Source organism: Triticum urartu, chromosome 2 (genome assembly GCF_003073215.2).
Source record: "Triticum urartu cultivar G1812 chromosome 2, Tu2.1, whole genome shotgun sequence".
NCBI lineage: Eukaryota > Viridiplantae > Streptophyta > Magnoliopsida > Poales > Poaceae > Triticum > Triticum urartu.
Genome location: NC_053023.1, coordinates 201,576,987 through 201,603,612, shown reverse-complemented (window position 1 = coordinate 201,603,612; position 26,626 = coordinate 201,576,987). Strand labels below are relative to the sequence as shown.

The window sequence follows — 26,626 nt, the reverse complement described above, 5'->3', positions numbered from 1 at the left end:
AAAATCGTGGAAATCTAGTAAATCACACAAAGTCTTGGGAATAGTAGAGACACTAGCACCCAAATCAAACAAAGCATAAAACTCATGATATTTAATTTTAATTTTAATAGTTGGTTCCCACTCATCATAGAGTTTTCTAGGGATAGAAACTTTCAACTCAAGTTTTTCTTCATAAGATTGCATCAAGGCATCAACAATATGTTCGGTGAAGGCTTTATTTTGACTATAAGCATGTGGAGAATTTAGCACGGATTGCAACAAGGAAATACAATCAATTAAAGAACAACTTTCATAATTAAATTCCTTGAAATCCAATATAGTGGGTTTAGCAACATCTAGATTTTTATTTCTTTCAATCCCACTTTCATCAATTTCATCATCAAGATCTAAATACTCCGAATTTTTAGAACGCCTTCTAGGTAAAGGAAGATCATATTCAGTTTCATCAAGATTCATATTGCAAAACAAAGATTTAATAGGGGACACATCAATAACTTTTATATCTTCATCTTGATTTTCATAGGAATTCGGTTTAGCGGCCATCTTATTGACTAAGGTGGCTTGCATATCCGAAATTTCAGCAGTCATCTTTTCTAGACGAGCAATTTGGGATCTTATACCCTCAAATTCTTTAGACATATCATCAAGCTCTTTATTCATATAACTCATAAAACTTTTTGGTTCCTTAAGCTCGTTTCGAAAGAAATTATTATTCTCAAATTGCAAAACCATAAACTTCCTAATGTTGGTTTCGATCTCCTCTAACCTTTTAAGGTGAAGATCACCAAATCTCGCTTGAGCCATCGCGACAAACAAGCAACCTAGCACACAAGAAAACAAGAGCAAACGGGCAAAAGAGGCAAATAGAGACGGAGGATAGAGAGAGAGAGGGCGAATAAAACGGCAAGGGTGAAGTGGGGGAGAGGAAAACGATAGGCAAATGGCAAATAATGTAATGCGAGAGATAGGGATTGTGATGGGTACTTGGTATGTTGACTTTTTGCGTAGACTCCCCGGCAACGGCGCCAGAAATCCTTCTTGCTACGTCTTGAGCTTGCGTTGGTTTTCCCCGAAGAGGAAGGGATGATGCAGCAGAGTAGCGTAAGTATTTCCCTCAGTTTTTGAGAACCAAGGTATCAATCCAGTAGGAGGCCACGCTCAAGTCCCTCATACCTGCACAAAACGATAGCTACTCGCAACCAACGCGATTAGGGGTTGTCAATCCCTTCACGGTCACTTACGAGAGTGAGATCTGATAGATATAATATTTTTGGTATTTTTGGTATAAAGATGCAAAGTAAAAAGTAAAAGAAAAGTAAAAAAGCAAAGCAAGATTAAAGTGATGGAGATTGATATGATAAGAATAGACCCGGGGGCCATAGGTTTCACTAGTGGCTTCTCTCAAGAGCATAATTATTCTACGGTGGGTGAACAAATTACTGTTGAGCAATTGACAGAATTGAGCATAGTTATGAGAATATCTAGGCATGATCATGTATATAGGCATCACGTCCGTGACAAGTAGACTGAAACGATTTTGCATCTACTACTATTACTCCACTCATCGACCGCTATCCAGCATGCATCTAGAGTATTAAGTTAAAAACAGAGTAACGCCTTAAGCAAGATGACATGATGTAGAGAGATAAATTCATGCAATATGAAATAAACCCCATCTTGTTATCCTCGATGGCAATGATACAATACGTGCCTTGCTGCCCCTTCTATCACTGGGAAAGGACACCGCAAGATCAAACCCAAAGCTAAGCACTTCTCCCATGGCAAGAACTACCAATCTAGTTGGCCAAACCAAACGGATAATTCGAAGAGACTTTTGCAAAGATAACCAATCATACATAAAAGAATTCAGAGAAGATTCAAATATTATTCATAGATAGACTTGATCATAAACCCACAATTCATCGGTCTCAACAAACACACCGCAAAAAGAAGATTACATCGAATAGATCTCCACAAGAGAGGGGGAGAACTTTGTATTGAGATTCAAAGAGAGAGAAGAAGCCATCTAGCTACTAACTATGGACCCGCCGAAGGTCTGAGGTAAACTACTCACACTTCATCGGAGGGGCTAGGATGATGTAGAAGCCCTCCATGATGACGGCCCTCTTCCGGCGGAGCTCCGGAACAGGCCCCAAGATGGGATCTCGTGGATACAGAAAGTTGCGGCGGTGGAATTAGGTTTTTGGCTCCTCTTCTGATCGTTTGGGGGTACGTAGGTATATATAGGAGGAAGGAGTACGTCGGTGGAGCACCGAGGGGCCCACGAGGCAGGGAGCGCGCCCTAGGGGGGGCGCCCCCCACCCTCGTGACCGCCTCTTTTGTTCCTTGGCGTAGGGTCCAAGTCTCCTGGATCACGTTCGGTGAGAAAATCACGTTCCCGAAGATTTTATTCCATTTGGACTCCGTTTGATATTCTGTTTCTCCGAAACACTGAAATAGGCAAAAAAACAACAATTCTGGGCTGGGCCTCCGGTTAATAGGTTAGTCCCAAAAATAATATAAAAGTGGAAAATAAATCCCAATATAGTCCAAAACAGTAGATAATATAGCATGGAGCAATCAAAAATTATAGATACGTTGGAGACGTATCAAACATCACAACGTAACTGGGTGATTATAAAGATGCTCTACAGGTATCTCCGAAGGTGTTTGTTGAGTTGTCATAGATCGAGATTAGGATTTGTCACTCCGAGTATCGGAGAGGTGTCTCTGGGCCCTCTTGGTAATACACACCATAAGCTTGCAAGAAAATGACTAAGGAGTTAGTCACAAGGTGATGTATTACGAAACGAGTAAAGAGACTTTCCGGTAACGAGATTGAACTAGGTATGAAGATACCAACGATCGAATCTCGGGCAAGTAACATACCGATGGACAAAGGGAATTACGTATGTTGCCATAACGGTTCGACCGATAAAGATCTTCGTAGAATATGTAGGAGCCAATATGGGCATCCAGGTTCTGCTAGTGGTTATTGACCGGAGATGTGTCTCGGTCATGTCTACATAGTTCTCGAACCCGTAGGGTCTGCACTCTTAATGTTCGTTGACGATATAGTGTTATATGAGTTATATGTTTTGGTGACCGAATGTTGTTCAGAGTCCCAGATGAGATCACGGACCTGACGAGGAGTCTTAAAATGGTTGAGAGGTAAAGATTGGTATATATGACGATGGTATTTGGACACCGAAAGTGTTTCGGAACGTACCAGGAAGGAATCGGGTCACCGGAAGGGGTTCCGGGCACCCCCCCGGCAAGTTATGGGCCTTATAGGCCAAAGGAGGGGACATACCAGCCCACAAGGGGGCTGGTGCGCCCCCTCCCTTGTTTGGCCAGCCCTAGGGAAGAAAAAGGGGGAGGGCTAGCCCCTCCTGCCTTTCTCTCTCATGGGAGAGAAAGGAAAGGGGGGTGCCACCCTCCCTGCCTTTCCCCGCACTCTAAATAAGGAAAGAGGGCGCGGCTTGGAGAGGACACCAAGTAGGATTCCTCCTACTTGGGTGGTTCCTTTGGCTGCTCCTTCCTCCCTCCCACCTATATATATGTGGGAGGGGGGCGCCTAGCACACAACAAACAATTGTCTAGTCGTGTGCGGCGCCCCCCTCCACCGTTTACACCCGCAGTCATATTTTCGTAGTGCTTAGGCGAAGCCCTGCAGAGATCACTTTACTATCACCCTCACCATGCCATCGTGCTACCGGAACTCATCTACTACCTTGCTGTCTTGCTGGATCAAGAAGGCAGAGGACGTCACCGAGCTGAACGTGTGCAGAACGCGGATGTGTCGTACGTTCGATACTTGATCGGTTGGAGCGCGAAGAAGTTCGACTACATCAAACCGTGTTGTTAAACGCTTCTACTTACGGTCTACGAGGGTACATATACATACTCTCCCCCTCGTTGCTATGTATCTCTATGGATAGATCATTGCGTGTGTGTAGATTTTTTTTGTTTTCTATGCAACATTTCCCAGCAATTAGAGCTAGTGAAAGGATCAGTATGGTCGACTAGGGGCGGGGGGGGGGGATATGCGACTAACAATTTTTATCTTCTTTTAACTTATTTTACAATTTGAGGGAAACAACAGAAATATAGATTATCTAGATATGCAACTAGATGTAAACCTATATGCCATGCTCAAGAACAACAACAAGCTAGAAAGATTAACACTAAAACAAGCTTGCAACAAGCAAGTCAAGGAAAGAAGTAACCGCAAATGAAGACGTTGATGTAGTTTCCGGAGTTCCCTCCTTTGGGGGAGGTATGTCTTCGGGTGAGAGGTGTGGCATCACGATGCTCACCAAACGCCACAATGGCTCACCTTATTCTTCTCGTGCCCTCGCATAATGCAAGATGTCACAGTACCACTATGTGATGCCCTTAGAGGCGGCAACTGGAACCTTCACAAACAAGGTTGAGGTGATCTCCACAACTTAATTGGAGGCTTCACGAAGCTCCACGACAATGATTGAGATTCAAGGTGACCTCTTCCATATAACGTGCCAAAATACCCAAAAGTAACAAGACCCACAAGAGAAAGTAAGGGGAAATCAAATTTCCTCTGGTGAAATTGTAGATCTAGGTTGTCTCCCTCAAATCCTAGAAAATCAATAAATTTGAGTGGCTAGGAAGTGAGATCGGACAAAATAAAGCTTTGGGCATCAGTGGAGGGAAGAGAGAACAAATAGGTGAGTCAACTTGGGAAGAGGACTCTATATTTTTAGTCCTCCCTAAATCTAACAATTATACAAATTTTTGCACTAAGTGGTACTTCCGCTCCAGAGAGCGGTACTACTGCTGGTCCCTTCAGACATTTTTTTTGAATGTTGGTAGTTCTACCAAATTCATTGATCAGGAGAAAGAAGATTGGTCCAGTTTATGAGGGAAACTGGACCCAAAAACCATACAAACAGCGCCTTTCGGCAGCAGCACACACAACATATATCCTCGCGAGCCACGGGTCCCTCTAACCGGATCCATCTCCAGGACGATGCCCCCAAGAGAGAACACGGCGCCGAGTGGCGCCGCCATCGTCCGATCTAAACTAGATCAAGAGTTTCCCCCGGAGCACGTTGGGAAAGGCAAGGTAAGAGCAGCTACATCAATGCCTCCAACGAGGAAGCGCCGCCATCGATGACTTCGGCCGCAACCGGAGTACGACTTTCGCCGGCAGTCTCACCTGCATAGCCCGAACCCAGGATCCAATCAGCCTACACAGCGAACCACTATCCCTGCCTCCACGGCCAGCCGCACCTCCCCGACGAGCTCGACGTGCTTCCAACCTTGCATCCACACACCCCACTGGACGGAGGATGCAACCCCTAGCGGCGCCATTCGTCTCCCATCGGAAGGATGCAACCAAGCACCATGCCATTCATCTCCTCGAGGATGCAACGCCTGTCGGCCATTCATCTCCCGACGAAGGATGCAACACCCGCAGCGAGGCCATTCCTCTCCCTCCAGCCACCACCATCACGGCCTCCCACCCGAAGCACCATCGAGCTCACCGAACCACCAAACAGAAGGATGAAACACCAGGCGATGGTGCCATTCATCTCCCACAGCCTCACCCGCACGGGCAGCAGAAACCAGATCGACCACTGCTGCCTGCGGAGCTCCCATGCGCGGGCCCGGCCACTAACGCCCCAGCACAGCCGCGACCCTAACACACCAGATCCGGGCCGCCAGAGCCACGGCGCGGCATCCAGGCGCCAGATCCGGATCCCCGGCGCGCGAGCACGGCGTCCCCCTGTGCAGCCAAGCCGCTCCTCCGGACGCGATCACCCCGCCACAGTGCGCGCCCTCGAGATGCCAGATCCGCGCGGGCTGGAGACCTCGCGCGCCCACGGCACCTACGCCACGAGCTGCCTCCTCGCGCCAGAGGCGCGCGCTCGCCACCCCTCCGCCATGGCGTGCCGAGCAGCGCCAGCCCGCGCACAGCCACACGCCGCAGCGCCTCGCGCCTGCCTCCTCCGCTTGGCGCAGCTGCCCCGCACAGCCCACCTCGCGAGCGGGAGTGGAAGAGCCCGCCGCCGCCGACACCACATGGGCTTTGCCCGGGCGGCGCTCGCCGGCGGCGGTAGGGGAGGAGGGGAGGATGGGTGGCGGCGATGCCCAACGGCTAGGGTTAGCGCCCGGGCCGCTCGCGGGGAGCGACACGGGGCTCGGTTTTCTGGGGGTGGTGGTCCCTTCAGACATCACTGCACATACCTAAGCGATACTGCCGCTCAAGACTCTGGTAGTACCAGCTAAAATAAATAGCCGGTACTGTCATAGCAATACCTCTCTAGTAACGTGGGCAAACACAGTGGGGAATTAGCCCACTACGTTAGTTTGCCCGATACCTGGCCCGGTAATTCCACTCCAATAGGGAAGCGTTACTCCCAGTCAAGTGGACGATACCACTGTCCCACTGATAGAGCTGCAGCACGCATGCCCAAGTCGTGCAACTGCTACGGACACCGACTGTAAATACAATAGCCGGTATTTCTGTGGTACTGTTGCTCTAGTACCGCTGCCAAAATAGTAGGGAATCATCCCACTGCAGTAGTTGGTGCGGTACTTGGTCTGATAATGCCGCTCCAGCAGAGGAGTGGTACTACTGGCCTAGCACGCGGTACTAGCAGCCTAGAGCAGTCAGCAGAAGTATTGCTCCCACAAGGGGAGCGGTACTACCGACTACCACTGCGGTACTACGGGGTAGTAAGCTGAATTTGAAGCTCTCCTCGAAATTGTGGGAAGGTAATGTGAGTGTAAATAATGTTTTGTGTACATGATATGATTCCACCCATACCTTATAACACAGATCCTCTTTTAATAGTACGGTTTTTCTACGATCCAAAGAAAGTAAAATTGTCGGAAACATTGTCTTCGTTCTTTTCCTTTCAGAAGGAACTTAACCGGGTTGTGCCACTTTCGAATACATATGAGTAGCTCAAGCACATGGTTAGTCCGCAAATTACCTTGTCATCAATACCAAAATTACTTAGGAAGAGAAATGCCCTTTCATCTAGGAAATGAGAACTGAAGTGTACGAGACTCTAAATACACCGTTCGGTTGGGAGGGTTGGGAATTGAGAAGATATCACGCATGAGAATTGAAAAGGAATTGTTTTAGTGAGTCTATGTTAACCTTTCATCAAAACTTAACTCATTTTTCCTTATCTAGTCACCCATGAATTCCCATGAACCAAACAATGAAATAAAGTTTCAATGAAAGGTTAGGAATAAATTGACCCATCCTATGTCTAACTAGAATGATTAACGTTGCATAATTACGTCTAACTAGAATAATTGCCCTTACATTACAATGGAGTATAAATATTCTAGGGCGTTAGCCCATGATTTATATGCCCATTTTAATGTGATTGTGTGAATAAGTGTTACTCCCTCCATTCCATAATGTAGTGTGCCCATGCTTTTCGAGATTTAGCTTTGGCCATAAATTTAACCAACATGGCGACTGCAGTGGGAGCATGACAAATACATTTGAATTCGTATTCGAAAGAAGTTTTCAAAGGTATGATTTTTCAATAAAATGATTTATGTATTATTGGTTTAATTTATGGCCAAAGTTGAATATCGAAAAAAGTAGGCGCACTATAGTATGAAATGGATGGAGTACCAAATAAAATCATGCTTGTGATTAGTTTGCCCAAATAATTCTAAGATACTATTGGTAAACATGTACCGGCTTACCAATGAAAGCATAATTTTATTGGGCAAGTTAACAAAAGATGTGGCAGTTAAGCCAGTTTTCAAGGAAAAATGATGAAATAACCAAAGGCAAAAAGATTGAAAACAAATCAAAACTGAGAGAAAGATGGGGATCGAGAAAAATGAATGTGGGCGACATATAAGTATAATCCCCAATCCTAATACTAATCTGGTCCGTAATACTTTCATACCATCAAAATTGACGCATCTCTCCTTGCCTCTTCCCCAAGAAGCTACTCCAATGCAACTAGGGTTTCTGCTCCCCCCGTCGGCGCCGCCGTCGGTTCGCTCTATCTTCGATGGCCTTTAGGCCGTGGAGGTGTGGAGGACCCCAACCCCTCGCCAGCGGAAGGGATCCGACTCTCATTCTTGTTTGGTTCATCGTCCCAAGTTCAAGATGTTGTTTCCATGTGAAGAATTCCACTAGCTGGGCATGTTGGTACCTTTGTTGGCGTTGTGTGGCGACAATGATGTCCCCTAGTAGGAATAATGCCTCTCGCGTCGACGGTGCATCTGGCATCAACGGTGCATCTGGCATCGTTGGAGAACGTGCGGTGGTGTGTCTTCGTCGGATCTCATGAGATTTGGCCAGCGATGGTCTTCGGTGGATCTATTTGAATCCAGTCTTCTTTCGGTCGTGTGTCTACATGTTAGATCATTCCAATCTACTTCATCGGCAATGGTTATTGTTCTAGTGCGTTGGTCCTGTAGGGCCTTAACACAACGACTTCTTGATTGTCTACTACAACAAAATTTGCTTGACTCCGACAAGGGAGGGGTGATGATGGCAGTGTGCCTTCGTCTTGCTTCAGTGCTTATAGTCGTCACTAGGTTCCACAGATATGATTGTATTCTTTTCTTTTACTTCTGATGTTTTCTCTATTTTGCAAGTAAACTTTTGATTTGTTCATCCTGCCATGGCAGTACAAAGAACACGGAAATAAACAAAATTACATCCATGCGCGTAGACCACCTAGTGATAACTACAAGCACTGGAGTGAGTTGAAGGCGCGCTGCCGACATTGCCGCTCCCTCGCCGAAGTCAGGCCAAACTTGTTGTAGTAAACAGTCAAAAAGTCACCGTGCTAAAGCCCCATAGGACCTACACATCAAAACAACAACCGCCGCCGATGAAGAGAAATAAGTATCGAAAGGATCTAACTTGTAGACACACGGACGAAGATGAACAAAAACTGGATCCAAGGAGATCCATCGAAGACCATCACCGACCGAATCCTGCGAGATCCGCCATAGATACACCTCCATACGCCCTCCGATGATGTTACACACATCACTGAAACGGGGACTAGACAGTGAGAATCTTATTTCTCCTTCAAGGAGCCGTCACCACCATGTCTTCTTGAGTAGGAAACAAACCATAAACAAACTCACAAAACACCTAAAAAACTTCGATACGGGGTCCACCGTGCCTCGATGGCTCTAGAGCCACCGGAGATGGAACTCTAAGCTATGTCTGAGCCTTTCAATAAACAGAAACATAATTAGCTTGTCCTAGTGGAGTGAGGCGTTTTGGAGGCTGAGCTCCATGTAGCCCTTTATTTTTTGAAAAATTCAAAATTCAATTTTTTTGGTTTCAAAAACATCTGAAAAAAATGTAAGCATACAAAGGTGAAATGTGTATGTCTGTAAAAGCGACAAATTCATTAATCTTGAGGATGAATAGTATCATGTGTTAAAAAGCCTCATATTTGTCTTTTTTACGCAACCCTCATTTCAACGTATTTTGTCCTGAAAATTTACACACATGTACATCATGCCTTCATCTACATGTGTATTTTTTTATATGATTTTTTGAAATCTAGAAATATGAATTTTGATGAAATTTGAAAAATGCTTTTGGAGGCCTTCATGGAGCTCGGCCTCCAAAACGCATTTTTGGTCCTAGTGTCTCTATAATGTCACAACAGGCTGAAAGTCTTTTCCGCAAAATTAATAAAAATATATTAAGATACAATTGCCTGGATACTCTGTACTTCCATTCACCTTACCGGATAGGAGTACTCCCTCCATTTCACAATGTAGTGCTTTCTCTATCCACATGCTTCAACTTTGACTGTAAATTTAACTATCAAGACCGGTTGCGGCGGGGGCAAAAATTATATCAGTGAATTCGTATTCGAAAGAAGTTTTCAATTATATAATTTTTTCTTCCGCCGCAGTTGGTCTCGTTGATTAAATTTATGATCAAAGTTGAATCTCGAAAAGCGCAGGCACATTATATTTTGAAGTGAAGGGAGTACTATCGACTAGATAGCAGTGGGTTGGAGACAGGCAGGCTGGAGACTGGCGCGCACGACAAGAGGCAACGACGCACAACGTGGGAGCCAACAAACAGACAGGACGCGAATAATAATCTGGGAAGCAAAGAGATGGACAAGAACGAAAGAAAGAAAGATAACAAGGATACTGGCGGACAGCTAGGCCCGAGCCGGTCATCAATAGTGTAATCGACAAAAATCATTCCAACTAAAAAATTTCGCCCTCCTTCCTTTGCGCGTCCCACCTGTCCCGGCGCGGGCCCACCGCACGTCTCCTCCTCCGTCCACCCCCTCTCTCTTTCGCGCCCGCCGCCGGCCACCGTCACCGTCACCCCCTTGGAGGATCTCCCCGGGAGGGGAGGGAGGCCTCAGACCGGCGAACGCCGACCATCCTCCTGTTCGTTTCTCCATTTAAAAGCGGGTAAGGCCAGGAGGCTTCCGCTGACTCCCTCTGAATTTTACTCCGTTTAAAAGCATTTCGCTGTATCAACCTTCGAGATTCTCGACCTGGCTGGTTTAATGTTAAGTACCCTCAGCAGCGAGAGAAAAGAAGGAGGCGATTTTTGCTGCAATCGCATTTGGCGTCGCCGAGGATGCCTGATTGCAATTGGTTTATAAAAATGTCAAATGGGGTGGGAGCATAAATTATTGACATCTGTGATGATGAGCACGAAAGGATTTCTGCAATTTTAAAAAAGGCTAGGCGTCGAGCCCGTCGCCGGCGACGACGAGGCTCCTCGCGTGGGCTGCGGAGCCCCTGTCATGGCCCTCGACAGCGACCGTCCTGTCCGATTCTTTAATCCCGACCCGGTATCCCAGCGCGGAATCGTCTGACAGATGGCCGTGGAATTCTTCCGCCCCATTTTTCCTCCAAGAAAACGCAATCTTAGACATTGGGGGATTGAAGCGCCATTAAAAATTTACTATCTTCCCTTGTCTGCTGCTCTGAATATTATACTACGAGTACTAGTGTATTTTTTCTCTCTAGCTCTAGCTGTGTTGTCCTTGTTGATTTTCTCCGGCTACTACTACTTGTTCCTCCCAGAACGGACGACCGCTGTTTCCCTCTCCCCGCCTCCGTCTTCCTCCCCTCGTCTTCTCCATCTCCCCGGCTCGAATCGCGTGCGGCGTAAGCGAAATTGGCAGAGGCGAATCGCCATCGCCAGGCAAAAAGCCAAAGCCGCTCCTTTGCTTTTCGAGCGACGCAAGCTTCCTCTGCTCCCCCCACGTTTGTGAGCTGTTTTCTGTCTGTGCCTTTCTTGCAGGCGGCCGCAGGAGCGGGAGCGTGTCGTCAGGCTTTGCTCTGCTGCCGTGCCAACAAGGGTAAAAGGTAGGCGCCGCGCCACGCCATGGGCGCCCCTCGCGCCTAACCATGCACTCCAGGCTGCTCAAGAGGCTCGCCAAGAGGATCATGTGAGCCGCCGCGCGCCTGCGGAAATGTGGGAGATGGACGCGCTGCTCTACTGCGCGGTCGTCGCGCTGGCGCTTCACTGCGTCGGCTGTGGCTGCTCCGCTATCAACCTTGAAGGTAGGGGCAGGCAGCTCGCCGGTGTTGTTTTCTTTTTTGGTGCTTTTGGGGGTTGAGCTCTTGGGGTTCTGGTGTGGCTGATCGATTGGGTCTTTTGGTGTTGGTGCTGCAGGCTCAGCGCTGCTCAAGTTCCAGTCGAGGGTGCAGGAGGATCCGCATGGCGCCATGGCAGGCTGGAGCGCGCGGGACGCCGACCCTTGCGGTTGGAACGGCGTCCGCTGCGCCGATGACAGGGTTGTGATGCTGTGAGTTGGATGATTTCCTCTTTGTTTTCTTCTCCTCAATGTTTAGTAGTGGCTCATGAGTCTTACGCATTTGGAAAATGGAAATGCAGTTCATCTTCTGTTTAACGGGTCTTCCATTTGACTGTATCTTTCTCTCTTCACGAATCAAGAGTAGTTTTAGTTGATTTGTTGTAAAATGGATGCTGCATCGGCAACTGCCCCTTTTATTCCTAGTTTTCTCCTTCACAGTTATCGTGGTTTGACTTTCTTGAGTACTAAGTGCATCAATTGAGGCTATTGAGTTACTGCCAACACAAGCATGTCTCCACTTTGTGTAGCAATTCAGAGAAGGTAGACTTGAGCATAGAGAGTTAGAGACTCAATCTTCAATGGACTAGATATTATGAAGGATTTTAGGAGTGCATTCGTATTTTGCTTTTCTATTAGTTAGAAAAATTAGTACTCCTAAAGTATTTCATTTTTAGGAGTACCTTTTTTGGGCTGAATAAGGAAAATGAAATATTATACATAAATGACCAACTCTGGTTTCTTTGGTAAATACTGAATATATACTCTTGAAAAATTAGTACTCCTAAAATATACTTCTTTGGGCTGAATAAGGAGCAACTCTCAAGGATTTTTTTTCTTGCCTATCTTGAATTTACCATGGATGCATTGTTCGCAAATTCCCAGAAAATGTTTTCTTTGGTAGCTAGAAGCCATTTCACAAGCTTATATGAAGCTTTAACACAATCAGAAATCTGGTTATTAGAACTACGTGTTCATTTCACCAACACGAACAAGTCGCTACAGCTAAGTAGTATAGCCTAGATTTTCGCGTGCGACCAGTCTCCAAGATTTTACCTCCTATTATTTGGAGAAGATGCAAAAGTTCTTCACATCTTTTCATTATGAAGAGAATCAATGTTTATACGATGATACCGCCAAGTTGAGCAAAAAAAGAAAAGAAATTGCAGTCCCCGAAAAAAGAAGGAACACTAGAAAAATTCCTCACAGTGGTTTGTGCAGCCTATATTTTAAGGCATGCCGCTGTCTGTCTGCCCCTGCCTCCGCCTTCATCTTCTTCAGTACCGTGCCCATGTTGCAAAAAGAGAGCGGGAAAGAGAGAGATGATACTTGTTTGAAAGCAAAGGTGGCATTTCTTGTCATACTTCTGCAGACCCTGATACCTAGTTTTAACCAGGCTAAGAAATGTGCTCGCTTGATCTTACCACCGAACTAGATATATGAGCATTTTCATGTAAGCGAAACATGATGGCCAGAACCCCTCAGGATATGTTGCTCTGGTGCCAAGTTGACTTCCATACACCAACCACCTCATCTAGAAGTTTACCTTATCAAGGAAATTGTTTGTTTTCTACTCAGTTAATTATGAAGCATTTACCACATCATCGCTACTTGTTTTCATATTTTAGATGAAAGGTTTATGGCAGCCCTCCTTCATAGAATGTTTAAATAGAATCCGGTGTTATTCAAGATGATTTTGTTTTGCATTCAAGATTATCTTTTAATTCCTGCGGGGTACCACAACTTTACCAAATAAATATTTAAGAGATTGCATTTGGTGACCACTGTTGTTCTATTTCAGTATTTTTCATGGGTTCTGACTTGATTTATCATCTTAAGGATTGTACTTACTGTGAACTATACTCTTGCAGGAACCTAAAAGATCTCTCATTAAGAGGTACCCTGGGTTCAGAATTAGGAAGTCTTGGTCATCTGCAGGCTCTGTAAGTATACAGTTTTTTATTTATGCTTTCACAACAAATATAAATTGCTTAGCATGGACAACAATATATTGGTACTTTCGCTAATCTATCTCTTTGCAATATAATAAGGAGATAAATAGGTAATTCTGTAATGGTTGCTGCTTTGTCTTGCCTTCATAAGTTTCCTGCTGGATATGAGTATCTAAACAAAGTCAATTTGCTTAAAAAATGTCAACCAACCATCAGTTAAGACATTTCAAGTGTATATATCTAACCAACCGACGATTGTTAGGTTCCATCCTTTATACTCCCTCCGTTCCATAATGTAGTGTATATAGATTTTCTGGTAAGTCAAACTTTGACCAAGTTTATAAAGAAAACCTTTTAGAACTACAATACCAAATATATATAATATGAAAATACATCTTGTGTTGTATCTCTAATGATATGCATTTGGTATTCTAGATGTATATCTTTTTCTCTACAAACTTGGTCAAAGTTTGTAAAGTTTTACTTTAAAAAAATAGTGGTTTTTCTACACCCACCCTTGGTGCACCCAAGATGCACCCACACAAGAAAACATACCAAAACATTTTGAAAAAATCTGAAACTTTGTGGGAATGATCATCAACAAATTTTAGAGAGGCTTGCAAATTTTCGTGGTCAAATGACATCCGAGGAGCTCTATACAAAAAAGACAAAATTGCTCAAAATTACTCAAAATGTACGTGCACTGTTTGACAAAAATTTGTAATTTTGTCTTTTTTGTATAGAGCTCCTCGGATGTCATTTGACCAACAAACTTGGCAAGCCTCTCTAACATTTGTTGATGATCCTTTCCACAAAGTTTCAGATTTTTCGAAATTTTTTGGTATATTTTCTTGCGTGGGTGCACCGTGGGAGCACCGAGGTGGGGTTCAGCCACTACTTTCCCTTAAAGAGAAAAATCTATACGCACTACATTGTGGAACGGAGGGTAGAATAAATAATGTGTGCATATCAGCTTACCTCTGCGGATCAAATATGAGACAAAATCACAGAAATCTCTGTCATGTCGATTTTACTCAGTAGCATAAAAGACGCCCATCTGTCAATCAAGCACTTGTTCCTTAACAAACTGCTTTTTGCAACTTGTGATATTCTAATTTTACTTTGCATGCGACTATAACATTTGCTGCAACCATTACAATGTTTTGATTTCTTGTTGTGTCTTCTTGCAGTATATTATCCAACAATTTGTTTAGTGGACTGATACCTAAGGAAATTGGTGCACTCGCAACGTTGGAGATATTGGACCTAAGTTATAACAACTTGACTGGGGAAGTTCCACAGAAGATAGCAGAAATTGCATCACTTAAGCATTTGTAGGTCATCTGACTGATTAACATTGTGAAATGTTTGATCAACAAGCCAAATTTCATGATACGATGTCTCTTGTTCGACAGATTGCTTTCCAACAACAGATTTCAGTGGCCCGTAGTCCAAAATTCCCATGGGAACTTTGATCAGGAAGCTGATTTTGACATCTATGATCATCTCGGGAGGGGTAATTTGAATCAAAGAGCTGATGATGGGTAAGGAAACTAGGATTTTCATCAATTCTCGTTTAGTTATCATCATTTTTTTCTACAACCTATTTAGGAAAAGGATTTATCAGCTGATGATAGCAGTTTTTGAATATGGACCTTTGTAGGTTCAAGTCTGGTTCTTCCACAGAGGAGAAAAAAAAAGACACTAGCAATCTCTCCGGTAAGCTAGGGTACTGCTATGCAAGTTCAGTTTTGCTCTTAAATACATCAGCTGGTACCATAACATGCCTTCTTACTTTCCCCAGCACGTCTTCCTACACAAATTGCAGCAAGAAACCCAGCTGCACAGGTTAGTAGGCGCAGACTACTTCAGGATAGCAATCTTGCTGCGCCTCCTTTCACAAATGCTCCTCTTCCACCCTCGGTTCCTGTTCCTTCTACGGGGAGTGGATCGTTTTCAGCATTTAGTCCCAAAGCACCCGCACCTGCTGTAAATCCTCCAGTTACTCCACCCAAGTCTCCTGATACTCCTTCGGAAGCAGGGTCAACAAGATCTATGAAGTGGTTGTATGCAATTCTGATTCCATCAATTGCTCTGTTGCTTATTATCATTGCATGCATGCTTTTGCTATGCCGCAATAAGTCGGTGGCAACAATAGGTCCATGGAAGACTGGACTCAGTGGCCAGCTGCAGAAGGCATTTGTGACAGGTAAACATTCTGTTTGCTATCTTGTAAAAGGCCTGCTTGATTTTGCCTCTTACTTGGGCATCTTTGACAAGTTTTGCTCTCCTGATGTACCGCAGGAGTACCCAAGCTGCAACGCTCAGAGCTGGAAGGTGCTTGTGAGGACTTCAGTAACATTGTGGCAACCTATCCACACTACACTGTTTACAAGGGAACCTTATCAAGTGGAGTTGAGATAGCAGTTGTATCAACTGTGCTTGCGTCCAGCAAAGATTGGTCAAAGCATTCCGAGGGGAGATTCCGGAAAAAGGTAATTCAGTGTCACTTATAAGAGGAATAGCCCATGCTGTTGCTACAATTTGCAATGTGGGTCTGAAACAAAACAATTTCTTCTAACTTGTTTTTTTGAACACATAGATAGACTCGCTCTCAAGAATTAATCATAAGAACTTCATCAACTTGCTTGGGTACTGCGAGGAGGAGGAGCCTTTCATGAGGATGATGGTGTTAGAATACGCAGCCAATGGGACACTCTATGAGCATCTCCACGGTAAGAGCTCCTACTGTCAGAATGCTTCCTTTTTAGTCTTTGTGCTCAAATTAAAATGTTTTGCTTTGCCTTTTGCAGTTGAGGGATTTGATCATATTGATTGGAATGGTAGGATGAGAATAATTATGGGAGTAGCATACTGCATGCAGTACATGCATGAGCTCAAGCCTTGTATAACACACTCTGAGCTACAGTCAAGTGCCATATTGTTATCCGAGGATGGAGCTGCAAAGGTACATGATTATGAATTTCACAACTTCTATTTATTTGATATTCAAAGGAAATTCCATAAGAGGTCGTTTGGTAGCCATCATTTTGAGCCGGAATCATGGAATTCATTTGTGATTCCATACCCAACCTGTTTGGCTATCATGGAATTGGACATGTCATTCATTTGGAATTGCAGCAAATGCCTATTGGACGTTATGTCAATTCCTATCCATAACCCTGTCATTCCACTTGCCAAATGAAATGAAATGAAATGATGGGTGCCAAACGAGAACTGTATTTGTAGACAAATTTCTGGTAATATCAAAAGAAGAAATTAAAGCACACAACTGTTACTTCATCATTCTAAACCCCTTTTCTGGACATTATGCAAAAAAAAGACAAACATAAATTACATGCAACTTGTTCTAAACCCCTGCAACTAAACAAGGTGAAGTACCGTCCAGTTCATATGATTTTTTTTCTGGGGTGTGCATGTGCGCTCTTTGTATTAGAGTTAATTTTGAACAAATTGTAATAAGATCAGGCATGAGGACACCATATTATGTTTCTGCTCCTAAAACCGAGCCTTTTCACAGATAGCCGACATGAGTGTTTGGCAAGAAGTAATTTCCAAAGAAAAGATGCCCAAGAATGACGACGCCAGTGAACACCATGAGCCAATACGTGCTGATCCAGCTGGGAATGTATGTAGTTTTGGTCTACTCATGCTGGAAATCATGTCAGGAAAGCCTCCAGATTCTGAACACGAGGGCTCTCTTGCGAACTTAGTAAGCATGACAAAGACACTGAATACTTAAACTTACATAATACACAAAAATGGCATATAGAAGTAACAATATATGTCATATTTTTTTCTCACAGGCTATGGAGTGCATTAAGGATGACCGGAGTATATCCTGTTTGCTTGACCCTACCTTGACGACTCACAAAGAAAACGATCTAGATATCATTTGCGAGTTGATTGAGGACTGCATCCAGAGCGATCCGAAAAAGAGACCAAGTATGAGAGAGGTCACCACTAAATTGCGAGAAGTGCTAGCGATTTCACCAGAGGCAGCAACGCCGAGGTTATCTCCGCTTTGGTGGGCAGAGCTTGAGATACTTTCAGTTGAATCCTAGGAAGAAACATGTTGATATGGTATGGTTCTTGCAGCAACACTGAGGTCCTGTGCGTACTGTCTTGCAATCTTGTACATCTTTGTTGCGAGTTTCTGCTTTTCTGGCGATTTCGGTGTATATGCGTGGTACCTCCTCCCCCGCCTCATAAAATCAAAATTTCCGGGTTATTCTTGTTTCTTCTTGAGTTTTCTCTGTCTGGTGAATGTACATGGTGATGGTGTGAAACTGTGAATGTACAATGATTCAGGTCATCCTAGAATGGATTGTAATCAGGAAATGCGTGATTGTGTAATGTACCATGGGGTTTACAGAAATATTCTTTATTTTTTTTAAAGGAAGAGACAGCAATTGGTATGGTGAATGGACTATACAGTCCTCTTTGTTAGACTGGTAGTACTTTGTACTCATTTCTCGTTTCCCAAGTACTACTTCATATATAGAAATACCATAATTCTGGGAAAGGGCCGCTTTAATTATCTGTAACACCACAAATGGTGGCTGACAGTGTCAGGTTTTGAACTAAAACCACGACAAATATTTTGGAACGGAGAGGGTATTTGAGAGGCACTATTTCTCTTGGTCTTCGTATCAGATCCGAGTCTACTTCGGTCAGTGCCTTCTTTTAGGGCGGGATGTCCTGATGACAGGCTACTGTTCTCGGCCAAGTACATAAAGCTGAATATGAAACCTTGCAAATGCAAATGCTTGGTGAATTGGGTGTGCAGTAGCCAACAGCTGCTTGTTTGTGGTGTGATAATATTGAAGCTACGTACCTCTCCACTAATCCTTGTTCCATGCGAGGACAAAATATAATAAGGTGGATTATCACTTTGTTCGCGAGAGGGTGCACAAAAGCTTCTAGATGTGTGGTATGTTTGGCTTTATGGAGTCTCTTGCGGCACGACGTCTGAAAACATTTCGACACAGTGTTAACCTGGACAAGTTAGAGCATCTCTAGCCCTTGTCGTATGCTTTAATCCCCTAGCCCCCCCCCCCCCCCCCCTCTCCTTTAATCCCCTAAAATTGAAAGATTAAACTGTTGTGCACCTGGTCATTCCCTCAAAACTTAATCCTATAAAAAATCTTTTGCTATTTCTTTCAAACGTTTGCACAAACATTCCAAACAAATGCATCACATTTCAACAAAAACTTAAACAATTCAAATGCACCACATCATAATTCAACTACGAACATAAACATACTTCATCCAATCCAACAAATAACTAACATAAACACATTTAGCCAAAAGGCACCGAATTCAACAAGTTCATTTCAAAAAACCAGCACATGGTGCATCATAAGCCATCATCAAACCACAATCCAATCATGCACTCCCAACATCATCGTCGGCATCACCACCAGCTGTTGGAAATATGTCCTAGAGACAACAATAAAGTTGTTATGAATTGCATTGGTTCATATATTTCTATTCTATAAGTGTTGAGTTTCTATGGCGTTTTGTGAGTTGTTGTAACACTTCACTTTGATTTTCAATAAGGGGCGCTTTATTACTTAAAAGGTTTAAGCATTACACCCGGCCTCTGCATAACTAAGATGCACACAACCAAACAAGGTCCTCTCATAAAAACAAAAAAAAAGAGGCAAAATACAAGAAACATGTAGAGTCTGTATAACGCCTAAACCGGAGGGGGGCCAACCCTAAAGAAACACTTCACTTTGATATATCATTTTAATGAGGAATGGGTGAATGCAGTTAAGCGTAACGATCAAGGGGTAGAATGTTGGTTTGATCTAACAGATTAAACAAGTCCAAAAACAACGTTACATGGGAGGGGCTACGCACTAATGTACGTGCCTCTCCACCCTAACTGATGCGCCTTGGGCTGGGGCACCTAAACCAAATTATGGTTTAGGTCCCCTGTCACCAACGCTACTTAATAAAGGGAGAGAGCTAATCACCTGCACTACTCTCAATTCAAGTACGGCTCACTCTTCTCCCCCGCATTCTCAAAAACCATATCCGATCCAAGGGGGCGCTCCAGCGACGGGTAATTCTAGCCTACACACTGTCGTTCCTAGACAATGCCGGCGGCGGCCTGTGGTGATTAGAATGTCCAGGAGATTGACTACGTCGACCACACCTTCGCTCAACCTTGCTTGCAACGAGCAGGTGATCATGTCGACCTCCATGACTAGTATTGCACCACTAAACCCTCTCTGTTTATGTCAGTAGGTGTTGTAGACATGGTGAGATCATGTTCATGATTAGTGTAACCACACTTTAGATCTAACAGTTTCAACCTCCTTTTTTTAGAAAAGAAAGAAAGAAAGAAAGAAAACAATCAAGGCAAAAGAAGGCATGCACACTGCCTACATCTAAGGGAGGAAAAAATAGTATGTTGCTTATATTTGGTGTGGCCAAACAATGGCGCATCGATGATCGGCCATGCCATCTTTGGCTCGCTCCCCAACAAAACCACGGCCCCCACCGCGACGGGAGAAGGCAGCCAACCAGCCACACTCGCGCGCACACGCTTCAGCCGGTCGTACGTCGGGGGAGAGGCCACACACAAGGTCGCAACACCATCCAAGGCCTTCCCCCGCATGCAGGCCGGCGAAGCGGCCGGCGTCCTCGTCAAAAACCAAACCCCGTCGAACACAAACGCCCGTGCACCAGTCGAGCGGCCCAGCTTCCCTCATACCTGCGTGCCTCGATCTCGCCACACCCTGAACAGAGCCTCGACGGATTCCTACCGAGTTGCCGGGTCATGACGTTCAGTCCGTCCCTCTCGTCATCCTTCTCCTCCTCCTCCTCCCGGTTGCTGCGGTCGTCGTCGTCGTCATTGTCCTCGCAGTGCAGCACCAGCGGCAGGCGGAGCATGGACGAGGAAGCGGAGGCCGTCGTCGCGCCACTGCCGCCGATGCCGAAGCTGTCGAGGAGCCACGGGTCCAGGGCCGCGCGGGGACGGCACCTTGAACTCCCGCCAAAGAACGCCGTCCGGGACGTCGGGCCGCCTTCAGGTTTGATATTTGGTTTCCATGTGTTGTTGGCTGCTGGCCGTGGCAGTTGGTTCGTAGTTGCATAAGTTTTGACGTGGCTGCCGTATTGGGATGCAGAAATGGATTTGATGAAAGAGAGATTCGCCAAGCTGCTGCTCGGGGAGGACATGTCCAGCACCGGGAAAGGTGTCTCCTCGGCTCTCGCTCTCTCCAATTCCATCACAAACCTTGCAGGTAAAGTTAACGAGTGTACATGCAACATTACTCTGTCGATCTCTTGTTCTGTTCCTGTTCCTTCCCTCTCCATGACATTGTTCCTCCCTCCTTCATGATGAAATTGGGCAACCGATTTTGCAGCCTCCGTGTTCGGGGAGCAGCGCCGCCTAGAGCCCATGTCGGCCGACCGAAAAGCGCGATGGAAGAAGGAGATCGGCTGGCTTCTGTCAGTCACCGATCACATCGTCGAATTCGTTCCGTTGCAACAGGTGTCCGAGGATGGCACCAGCATGGAGGTCACCCACTGTCTCACACCCACTAACACCAATAGGCTTTTCTAGCACTCATCACAAACGTTGCAACTTTTATCACACGCATGCAGGTGATGGGCACCCAGCTACGCAGGGACATTCTCATGAACATCCCCGCCTTGCGAAAACTCGACGCGATGCTCCTCGTACGCAAATTCTTAGGATCTTCATTCCGCGATCCTTTTCAACAATTTCCCGAGTCAAAGTTGATGTTTTGTGTATCTGGAACAGGGGTATCTTGACAACTTCAAGGACGAACAAGAGTATTGGTACATGTCGAAAAACGCCAACGAGAGCGAGAAGGGTGATGCACCGAGAGACGGCGAGAAATGGTGGATCCCAACGGTGAGAGTCCCTCCCGAGGGTCTGTCCGACCAGTCGAGGAAGTGGCTCCAGCACCAGAAGGACCTTGTCGGGCAAGTCCTCAAGGCAGCCATGGCCATCAATGCAAATGTCCTTGCACAGATGGAGATCCCAGAAGAATACATCGAGGCTCTACCCAAGGTTCACCTAATTCTAATAGATCCAATATATTTTCCCAAAATGTAGTACTCTCTCCAATCCAAAAAAGAAGTGTGGCTTTAGTTCAAATTTGAACTAAAGCTGGACTAGAGCCACAACACTTTCTTTTGGATCGGAGGGAGTATTAATGTAGTAGTATAATTCTTCGGACAGAAAGAAATTCTAAGGCTAATCAAACAGAGTGGCTGCTTCTCTTGCAGAATGGGAGGGAAAGTCTCGGAGACTCTATATACAGAACCATAACCGATGATTATTTTGACCCCAACGGACTCATGGACTCCGTAGACCTATCGACGGAACACAAGATCGTCGATCTCAAGGACAGAATCGAGGCCTCCGTTGTCATCTGGCAGAGGAAACTCTGCAACAAGCTGTCATGGGGCCCCGGCGTCAGCTTGGAGAAACGCGAGCAATTCGAGGAGCGCGCACAGACCGTCCTGCTCATCCTCAAGCACAAGTTCCCTGGATCTGGCCAGTCATCGCTTGAAATAAGCAAGATCCAATACAACAAGGTACCACTTAGTACATAGAGAAGCAGCAATGTTTCAGTTGCTTTCCGGACGTGCTGCAGTGCTTATTTTTAGCTGCATGCTGCAGTACTTGTTTCCTATTCAATGTGCTCTTCTCTTTCAGGATGTTGGGTTTGCCATCTTGGAGAGCTACTCCAGGGCTCTCGAGAGCTTGGCGTTCGCGGTTCTGTCACGGATCGAGGACGTCCTCTATGCTGACACCATCGCTCGGGATCCGAGGCGCTTGAAATCGAGGCGGCGGCCTAGTTTAGAGGACGACAGCACTGAGTCTCTCGCCGTCGATGCCACGGAGGCCACTTCGGCCAAGTCCAGCGATTCATTTTGCTGGCAAGAGCTCGAGGACAGGAGCCTGGATTCCGGCAGTGGCAAGCTGAAGAAGATCCCCCGTATCGGCAGGAGGAAATCTATGCACGTAGAGAAGGTCGAGATGAACGTGAACGTGTGTGGTGCTGGTGCTGGATCAAGAAGCTTTTCTCATAGGTGAGACGGGCAGTTGGTGGTGGATCAAGAAGCTTTTCTCATAGGTGAGACGGGCAGTTTGCGTTGCTTCGACAGGGAGACATCTGGTGAAGAGAAGAGGCGCCTGTAAAATAGCTCAAAGTGAGATTGGGGAAGAAGTGATGTATATTTCCTTCTCGTCTCAGCTGAGCTGCAATGAAATTAGCATAGCATTTTTTGTCGCCCTAAAGCATCAACGGTATGCTTGTTTCTTAAGCAGCAAAATCTAAATAACACAAAAACACATAAACAGTAATCTGCACCAACATACCAGTTAAGACATCACCATGAAAAAAACACTTGCCTGTTGATTTCACAAGGTAATGACGATTCACACAAATACCACCCACACCATTTTCCTTGAACAATCTCAGAATGTTTGCAACACAACTAACAATTTGACCGGAAAACTCTGAAGTCACTTGCACCGCACATAAAGTACATGAAGAAATGCACATTGACAATTTATTCCCACTAGCAGTTCGGCAGACAAGTTCAAACTACATCGATATGACACAAGGTTTGGGTGATCGCTGCGATTCCGAAGCACTGAAGCTCCTACAGTGCCTTGAGGATCTCCTCGGCACCAGAGATTGTGAACTGGCCACCTTCCTCGACGTTTGCGACGGTGACCTTGAGGTCGTCAGCAAGGAGAGCAAACCGCCTCGAACGAAGACCCAATCCTTTCTCCGTAAGATCAAGCTCAAGACCAAGTGCTTTTGTGTATGCTGCCGCTCCATCAGCAAGGAACTTCACATGCTTGTTGTCTGGGTATGTCTTCGCCCATGCTTTCATGACAAAGGGGTCATTAACTGCAAAACAATAGCATAGTGAATTAATCAAGTGTAATTATGGACCTAGCTGCTTTAAATCAAGATCATAGGATGAGGATAGTGTGTCCATTCGTATAGTAAGGTCATTGCAATTGCAACAACTAGGCTACAGGCCCGTTCTGCGTTCACACATCTTCTATATCTAAATACCTAGCCCCCACTAACCTATTTCTCTCAACATGCAAGCATGCCACCTCATCATGAAAGAAATGCTCACTTCTACATGCAACCATGCACAGAAAAAGGCCCACCTCAATATGCAGTTATGAATGCCATTTTTCATTCTATTATGCTATTTATATTTACTGAATTCTTTACAACTATACAATTGTCAAACACAATAAACCATACATATTTTCAGTTTTAGTTTTCACATTATTATTTCAAATATTCATGTCACATACAATCAAATATCTTTGAAATGTATTGCAAAATATTTCTGCAACAATATGAACCTGTCATTCAATGGTACCAGGGAGCTACCTTACTATTATACAGAGAACACTAAGAACTCAAAATATCTAATATATGCTTTCATGTGGCCATCCATGTTCAGGTAAAAAAAGTAATTGTCGGCAAAAATTACAGACAATATCTGCTTTCACAACATGATATAATGAACACACAAAAAAAATGCAGAAAGCATACCGCTGACAAGCAGGATCTCATCTACACCCTTGGCTTTGAGCTCCTCGGCCTGAGTAATGAAGCCTGGTACATGCTGATTGCTGCATTCATAGAAGATAACAGACACAATATGAGTGCTTTTTCTTCGACACCTATAAGTCCCAAACGTTCAGGATTTGACCATGGCAAATCCAGTGTTTTTTGTGGCAATTTATATTTGTTGACCATGGCAAGTTTAGCTGGTAAGCACGGAAAATCCACCCGTAGTTTGTTTCTTGCCAGAAAATTGCCGTGCTTGCCAACTAAACTTGCCATCCTCAGTGTCAACTAAAATTGCCATGGAAAACATTCGATTTGCCATGGTCTACGAAACAGGATAAAGGAGCAACAGAATCCCGTTTTCTGAAAGAACAAGAAAAAAAAGTGCTGATTTGCCCGCAGGGTAGTGATTAGTGAAGTAACCACTCAGATATCTCAAACTTACTTAAAATATAAATTGAAACAGTGAAACAGTGAAACAAAAACAATCTACTAGAGTACTAGACCAAGCTCCACCAAAAATCCCGTCAAATCAGGCGGTTTAGAGCACTCACTCACAAAAGATCAATTTATGGAAGCTTAGCTAGATGCGTCCAGGTTCACAAATTCTAATCTACATGTGAAATTTGACAGGGAAAAGCTGGCAGTTAAGCCAAATCTTGCAGCTATTACGGTACAAAATAAATCGATTCCGGAGGAACAGGGGATCCTGGCTCCTAAGCAAATCTAGATTTACAGGGGCCGGTTTCGCAGCAGCTATAAGCGAGAAGGAAAAAGTCAATCTTGGATCCATCCGCTAACAATTCGGCCTCGCTATCGATCGGTTACAAGGGGTCAAACGCTCACTTCGTTTTTCTCGATCTGTTCGACTGTTTGTACTGGTGAAGGAAGATACCTGCAGGTGGGGGTGAAGGCGCCAGGGACGCCGAAGAGGATGACCTTCTTGCCGGCGGCCAGGGAGTGGATGGAGACCTGCTGCATCTGGTCGCTCTCGTCGAACCACGCGAGCTGGCCGTCGGGGAGGGTGCTGCCCACGCCAATCGGAGCCATGGTGCTTGCTCTGGGTTTGGGGAGGGGAGAAGGAGTCTAGAACGGAAGGCAGGCGACAGGGAAGGAGGGGGTTGAAAAGGGATATATAGAAAACAATGTGGTATTGGTATCGAAGGCGAATATATAAATAGTGGATCGCAATTGATTGGGTTAATTGGCTTGCCGGTTGGTGGCCTTGGGTGTGTCGCCGGGTGTGAACGCCAAATTCTGGCAAATATGCTCTACCCTACCCTGCTCAACAAGAAAAAGACGGAGTCCTGGGTAAATAATCTTGGGGCATCTCCGACGCACGTCAATCAACAAAAAAAGAGTTTGCAAACGTCTTGAGACCGTATCTCCGACGCGCATCATCAAAACGTCCGGAGATATTTGAAAGGGCATGAACACTGGAAGCATCAGTATACGGTGGTCTCATGCCCTCCATGTAGGCTTGTATGTACGAAGCCATTGCTTCCTATAATATCATCCAACGGAAGCAGCAGCAGCATATGGGTCCCATGTTGCTCCCTCTCTCTTACTTTATCCATCCTTTTCTTCCTCATTCACACACGCATCAGCCATGAGACAAACGATGGGCTGCTGTTAAGCCAGACCTTTTTCCTTTTTCTCTAGCTTTTTCCCTTAAGCACCCGCCTTTTCTGCAGGCAGCACTAGTACACTGCGAGGCATCCCTTCCTGACACCCGAACCTAGCTGGCCTGCGGAGCACCGAGTTGAGGCGACGCATTGGCCATGCCCGAATAGATAAACTGTTTGGAACATATCTCCAACGGATTTCATCAAAATGTTCGCAAATATCTGGGCCAAACGGTCCACACATTTTTAGGCCTTCGATGCGAGTCATCAAATTGAGTTGGACCGGTTAGGATGTCCGAAATCCTGCAGCCCGGCACCAAATCAAGGGGAGCCGTGATGGACTCCGACACAGCATGTCCTATCCAAAACCCCGCTCGGATCATGGGCATTCACAATCCTACCGCTCTTTCCGCGCCAAAGCCCGCTCTCTTAGCCCCGATTGCCTTTGTCCCCGCTTGTTCCGTCACCGCCGCGATGGATCCACGAGAACCCTTCACGATGTGTCGTCGTGCCAAACCCAGGCAAGCCCGCCTGCAATGCTCAGTCGGCAGAACGGCAAGGGTGCCGCATGAGGGAGAGGGCCACCAAGAAGGTGGCGGTCATGGCCGCTCAGGATGCAACTCCTCCTCCACAACGGGCCATCATGCCGGTATCGCTCGAGCAAAAACAACCCTCCCCTTCCCCCAGTTCATTTCGTTGTACTATTACGTCGACCAGCCTAAGACATAGCACTCTGCCGCCTTCTTCGTCTCTGGCAGCCTTCCATTGTAAAGTGTCGACCTCAACACCGACTACATATTCACAGAGACGCAATCGCCATAGCTCATCCAGTCGTGGTTTTCGTCCAGTGAGCC

At 45.4% G+C, this 26,626-nt stretch overlaps 2 protein-coding genes and 1 pseudogene across 4 annotated transcripts; 2 read left to right on the top strand and 1 right to left on the bottom strand.

Moving 5' to 3' along the window:
* Nucleotides 1-10,185: 10,185 nt before the first annotated feature.
* LOC125536750 (protein MALE DISCOVERER 1-like) lies at nucleotides 10,186-17,971 on the top strand. Of its 3 annotated transcripts, none has more exons than XM_048699997.1 (13): nucleotides 10,186-10,434; nucleotides 11,279-11,541; nucleotides 11,654-11,786; nucleotides 13,445-13,516; nucleotides 14,716-14,859; nucleotides 14,941-15,069; nucleotides 15,189-15,244; nucleotides 15,330-15,734; nucleotides 15,830-16,020; nucleotides 16,128-16,260; nucleotides 16,339-16,493; nucleotides 17,067-17,258; nucleotides 17,353-17,971. In XM_048699997.1, exons 2-13 carry the CDS (start codon nucleotides 11,451-11,453, stop codon nucleotides 17,608-17,610), a joined length of 1,959 nt encoding a protein of 652 aa, XP_048555954.1. In that variant the 5' UTR covers nucleotides 10,186-10,434; nucleotides 11,279-11,450; the 3' UTR covers nucleotides 17,611-17,971. The 3 variants fall into 3 exon arrangements, with proteins under 3 accessions (XP_048555954.1, XP_048555953.1, XP_048555955.1); XM_048699996.1 differs by lacking the exon at nucleotides 10,186-10,434 and adding an exon at nucleotides 10,715-11,179; XM_048699998.1 differs by lacking the exon at nucleotides 10,186-10,434 and adding an exon at nucleotides 11,014-11,142.
* Nucleotides 17,972-20,091: 2,120 nt separating this feature from the next.
* On the top strand, nucleotides 20,092-23,138 carry LOC125536748 (annotated as a pseudogene).
* Nucleotides 22,937-25,321, bottom strand: LOC125536749 (peroxiredoxin-2C). The gene is made up of 3 exons (XM_048699995.1): nucleotides 25,043-25,321; nucleotides 24,130-24,209; nucleotides 22,937-23,460 (listed from the first exon to the last, which is right to left on the bottom strand). The coding sequence occupies exons 1-3, from the start codon at nucleotides 25,195-25,197 to the stop codon at nucleotides 23,207-23,209; spliced, it is 489 nt and encodes a 162-aa protein (XP_048555952.1). The 5' UTR covers nucleotides 25,198-25,321; the 3' UTR covers nucleotides 22,937-23,206.
* Nucleotides 25,322-26,626: the final 1,305 nt, after the last annotated feature.

Coding starts and splice junctions, on each gene's coding strand:
- LOC125536750 (XM_048699996.1), top strand. CDS start 10,851: ATGGCCGTGGAATTCTTCCGCCCCATTTTTCCTCCAAGAAAACGCAAT. Junction 11,542..11,653: donor CTCCGCTATCAACCTTGAAG/GTAGGGGCAGGC, acceptor TTGGTGCTGCAG/GCTCAGCGCTGCTCAAGTTC. Junction 13,517..14,715: donor CTTGGTCATCTGCAGGCTCT/GTAAGTATACAG, acceptor GTCTTCTTGCAG/TATATTATCCAACAATTTGT.
- LOC125536749 (XM_048699995.1), bottom strand. CDS start 25,197: ATGGCTCCGATTGGCGTGGGCAGCACCCTCCCCGACGGCCAGCTCGCG. Junction 24,210..25,042: donor GCCTTCACCCCCACCTGCAG/GTATCTTCCTTC, acceptor CTATGAATGCAG/CAATCAGCATGTACCAGGCT. Junction 23,461..24,129: donor TGAGATCCTGCTTGTCAGCG/GTATGCTTTCTG, acceptor ATTGTTTTGCAG/TTAATGACCCCTTTGTCATG.